Source organism: Pundamilia nyererei, unplaced genomic scaffold, assembly GCF_000239375.1.
Source record: "Pundamilia nyererei isolate P.nyererei 1_Seehausen unplaced genomic scaffold, PunNye1.0 scaffold00316, whole genome shotgun sequence".
Taxonomy (NCBI): Eukaryota; Metazoa; Chordata; class Actinopteri; order Cichliformes; family Cichlidae; genus Pundamilia; species Pundamilia nyererei.
In genome coordinates this window covers 165,391-170,375 of record NW_005187717.1, presented here as the reverse complement: position 1 = coordinate 170,375, position 4,985 = coordinate 165,391, and the positions used below count along the sequence as shown (strand labels likewise).

General features: G+C 40.6%; 1 protein-coding gene across 1 annotated transcript in view; it reads left to right on the top strand.

The window, feature by feature from the left end:
* The first annotated feature begins 597 nt into the window (after nt 1-597).
* Nucleotides 598-4,985, top strand: part of tmprss3a (transmembrane serine protease 3a) — a 22,157-nt gene continuing 17,769 nt past the window's right edge. Inside the window, exons 1-4 of the mRNA XM_005751580.1 lie at nt 598-622; nt 732-772; nt 3,632-3,860; nt 4,335-4,451. Of these exons, the coding sequence (XP_005751637.1) occupies nt 598-622; nt 732-772; nt 3,632-3,860; nt 4,335-4,451 (412 nt within the window). The remainder of the gene's footprint in view (nt 623-731; nt 773-3,631; nt 3,861-4,334; nt 4,452-4,985) is intronic.

Sequence of the window (4,985 nt, the reverse complement as noted above, 5' to 3'; positions counted from 1 at the left end):
GCGCTGTATAAATAAAATTGAATTGAATTGAATTTACCCAGGGAAAAGGGTAACATCTCCTGGGTCTGGGGCCTGATTGCCCCCCTGGGGGCGGTGATACCTGGACCTGGGAGTATAGAGTATGTTTGGGGAGTGCATGTCGTGTAAACCCTTTGAGTGTTTACAATATAACACACTTTAAGGCAGCTGTTGTTGTGATTTGGCAATATGTAAATACTGTTTCATTGAATTCACAGTTCACAAAGAGGTGTATGTGCTGTACTTACTCTCCAGCTGTTTCCTGCTTATTCAGAGAGGTCTGTTTGCAGGAATCAATGTTCAGGTGATCAACAGCCTTCTTCCTCCCAAACTTGTCTCTATGCTTCCAATACACTCTGTAACCCAACCCACAGAGCAGGAGATACAGCGTCACCTGATCTTCATGCTGTGTGGGAACATTTACCTGCTCAGGTGTCAGTTTGTATCAGAGCGGAGGCACAGCGGGAGGGCAGCCATTAGGACAAAGACGAAAAAGGAAAAAGACAGTGATCATAATGAAGAGATATTAGGGAGTTTGAGGTCTTAGTCAAAGTGTAGCTGAGTGTGGACGATGGCATGATGACTGAAGACTGTGAGAAGATCAGTACGTTGGACATAATTTCGAATTTAGGAATCTATTTAGGAATTTATATCTACTCTGTCAGTAACATCTCCAGTTACCTCTCTGTAGCGCTGTCTCTTTATTCCCACAGGTCCTGCTGCTAGTGCTGATAACACATCATCCACCTCAACAGTAAGTGGACAAAATCGAGTGCATGAGAAACGTTGTATTTTCTTCTTCGTTGAAGGCCACCAGGGGTTATGTAACATCCATGCCTTAGACATGAGTTACTGCTTCAGAGTGACTAACAAAGCTACTGTGTTTTAATCTAAAGGTTGTAAATGTAAATAACAAACTATAATCATATACAGTTCACTTGGAAGACACGGCTGTTCAGGCTTTCCTTTATTTAGTTTTAACTATTTACACCATTTTAATCGCTGTTTCTTATTCTGTATTTAAAAGCACTTTGTGAATTGTGTTCATAAGCAGGGCTATATAAATAAACTTTACATTATTTTAAGCCATTTGAACATATTTTCACTAAAATAATTTCCTGACAGTTTGTTATCGATCTGAACGCTGAATTATAAATATGTTTAGTGATATAAATAAAAATTTAAATTCATATATTCAAAATCTCATTAATCTGCATTCACAAGGCAACAACAACGAGACATGTTTTTGCAAAGCAAGAAAAATAAAGACATCTGTCATTTTCAGACAATTCTGTTAAAAACAATTCCATTTTATTGATATAGCTACAAATCACAATAGCAGTCACATCGAGGCGTTTTATATTGTAAGGTAAAGAGCCTAGAATAGTACAGAGAAAACCCCAACAATTAAACAACCCCTATGAGCAAGCACCTGGTGACAGTGGGAAGGAAAAACCGCCCGCAGAGCCAGGCTCAGGGAGGGGCAGCCGTCTGCCACCACTAGTTGGAGGTGAGTGGAGAGACACGGGACAGAAATTAATAAGAGAGACAGAAGTTAGTAATTACTAATGATTAAATGAAAAGCGTTGTGTGAGCTCATAGACAGTAAAAAAGGTGATTGAGGACATCAGGGGAAGCCACCCGGAGGTTGCGTGTCCCCTGCATATTGCAGCGTAACAAAGGAAGGTTTTAGGATCCAGCCCTAAGTATATGCTATATGCTATAAACCAAGCTTTGATTGCTGCCAAAAGCTGAGTAACACGTGTCTTTATCAGGAAGGTGACCAGACACCGCTTTGTTAGTCAGGCTTTTATCTGAAAGTAACAAGAGAGATATTTCATTTCAGGGCTATTTGCCAGAGATTCTCGTAAAACTTGTTGTTAATCTTGTAAAGCTCCAAATTTTACGACCAGACTGTCAATCTTTTCCTTCTCTTAAGGGAATTTTGTGCCAATCTGAAAGTGAAAAGTGAGGATAATAAGGGCAAAAATGTAAATAAATTTAATCCGAAAAAAGAATTGTTTTGGTTATAATCAAACCCCAATCAACTCGGGATAAAGAGCCCTTTGACAGATTAATACATTCACCACAACCTGCTCCCTACATCACACTTGTCCCCCGGCATGATGGCTCATCTAATCCCAGCCAATAGAATTTCATCTGTTAATCAGAGGTCTGTTCAAGTAAATTGTCTTGATGCACGCTCAATCATCCAGGTAAGGAAATCACAAAAGGTTGATTCAGTTCATCTGGACGTAGCGTTCAGGTGACCTCTTCAGTCTCAGCTGACTGCAGGTTTCCAATCTTATAAACAGTACATTTGCATAATGACTGAACCAGCCCACTGAAGGAACAATTGGCAGTAAGTTCAGTTCCTTGATAATTAGTATGCAAATTCTCATGGACATTGATCAGCAACCAATGATCAATGTCCATGAGAACCATTCACAGAGAAGACACCGTTCCAAAAGCAAACGCGCTTGGTCGATGCTGAGAGTGGTGCTGTTGCTGAGGTTGGGGTCATCCTGTAATCTCTTACAACCTACCCCCAACGCTTCAGTGACTGGGATGCAAGTGAAGAGAGATGTAACATCGTACAAGACCATGGTTTCATCTGCCTCCATCTCTCACGTCTCACAAAGTTTTCTCATGATAGTCTTTCTAGTTTGGCAGAATCGTGCACCTACCCATGTCTGCTGGACGTTGTTGTCATTACTAAGTTATGTGAGCACCATATTACAATAAGTAAGCCAAACGAACAGCACGCAGCAAATAAGTCAAACGTCCTTCGTTGCCTGGTCTTAGACTTTTCTTGCTGAGCTAGATGAGCTTTCTCAGTTCATTCAAACACCTTTTGAAAAGGATGTTTGTTGTTGTTCATCAATGGTCATAAAATTTGCATCTTAATGATCAAGGAACTGACCTCCCAGCTCATTGTTCGTTAGTGGTGCTAATGGTGCAGTGGTGCAGTCATTGTGCAAATGTACTGTTTATAAGATTGGGGTCAGTCAGCTGAGACTGAAGAAGTCACCTGGATGAGTGACGACTCGTTTCAAGTTCATGTAAATTGTTGACAGGTGGACATAACCACTGGAATTTGCATTTTAAGTTCTCAACATTAGCAATTTGGCAGGGACCGTTTTGTTTGTTTGTTTGTTTGTGCTACAATTTATCATATTTTGATGAGAGGGTGGAGCGTTTTGTTATCTGCCTTGTTTAGCCAGTTTGATTAACAAGCAGCATTCATTACTTATATAGTTTTAACACACACACTTGCATACTTGTTAATCCAGTGTTTAAAACAGTTATGGTGGCCAGTGTCAGCTGACCTGTGGGCCCGAGCAGTCATGTCCATGACTTATAGTTCAATTAGGAAAACAATTCAACTATTTAATCATCAGGCCCAGATGTTGCTGCTAGCCCAAGCTAGTTCTGGTTTACAGCAAATTTGGGTATTTAGACGTTTTAGTTTGACAGTCACACATAACACAAACATTTTTCTAGCAAGTCTTGTGTTGGCTGTAAATGTCACATAGTTTATCAAATAAACTGAACATTGTTAGAGTTGTATTGTATCTGATTTGCCCTTTTTGTTTTTCAATCTTACACGTAGGAACCAAAGAAAGACGCACCGGAGCAACCAGGCTCCTCCACGATAGATGTGGTCTCGGTGACAGAAGAAGACCTCCCTACTGTCGAGACCCCCACCAGTCTGAACATCAGCCCCCTGGGCAGCTTTGTCATTGAGCCACAGTCAGGGAACTATTGCACTAAACCCACAGATCCCCAACCTCCACCCAGTCCAGCCATGCCCATTACCAAAGTGCAGCCATTTATGCATGGTGAGATGCTGTGATACTCCAGGGGTGAATATGTACTTGCATGACATAATGGAAATATTACTGTTCAAGGCTAAAACTAAAAGGAGATCAGCACAAAATCCAACTAAATACAATGCAAAAGATCTTTTACAGATTCAGCTCTTTCTTACATGAACGTCTTTACGTCTCCCTTTTTAAAATGACTTTTACAATTTGCTTTCTACCAAAAAGGTCTGAGTAATATTGAAGAAAATTATTTTGACAATCGTCTTGAAAAATGTCAAAATAATCTTGCTGCTAGATCAGTGTTTGCAAAGGGACACAGTGTGTTTCCTCGGATGTAAAATGCGATGACTAAATAAAGCACACAGTCAGTGTAATAAAGCCTAAACTTAAGAGCCATTTAGTGTTGGAGATGAAAAACTTTTGAAACTCAGGTGCTCATATTGTATATTGTTGGCACAGCGAATTTTCACTAACCCCGTCTGTCCACAGAAGATGACATGGATAAAAGCTGGAAGAGCAGAATCTTAGCCCATCGCTTTGCCGTTCTGATATTCGCTGTTTGCTGCATCCTCGGGGTGGCTGTCCTGCTCAGCGTTGGCCTTGGATGTAAGGAGCTCAGTGCTGTGGTAACTCTCTACATTTTGCAAAAATGGAGCCACTGAAGTGTCAGGATTGTTGCACGTTCGATATGTCACGTGGTTGGTGGTCACAACCTTAATAGGACTGTGTGAAGAATGACCAAGAATGACAGACGCAGAATTTAGTGGAGCATTATTTTTATTTATCAAAGCTCTAATTCACAAAACTTAACATGGCAACTCAGACAGAATCACACAAATTAATAAAATGTTCAGTAAATAATCAATAAATACAAAAAATACTGAAACAAAAATAACATTTACTCCACACAAGCAACAAAATACCTTATTACAGACCAGCAGAGGTGTTCCTGCCTGGTGCCCACAGGAAACAATGCAGGTTGCCCATCTTTTCTCTTTGTGTCTGCAGTATTACCGAACACTGAACAAGATCATTCAGTACTTCTAGAACCTTCCTTATCGACAGTTTCATCTGTGCCTACAGTGGGCCTGAGCTGTTCGGGGAGGTTTCAGTGTGGCTCCTCGTCTCAGTGCATCAACA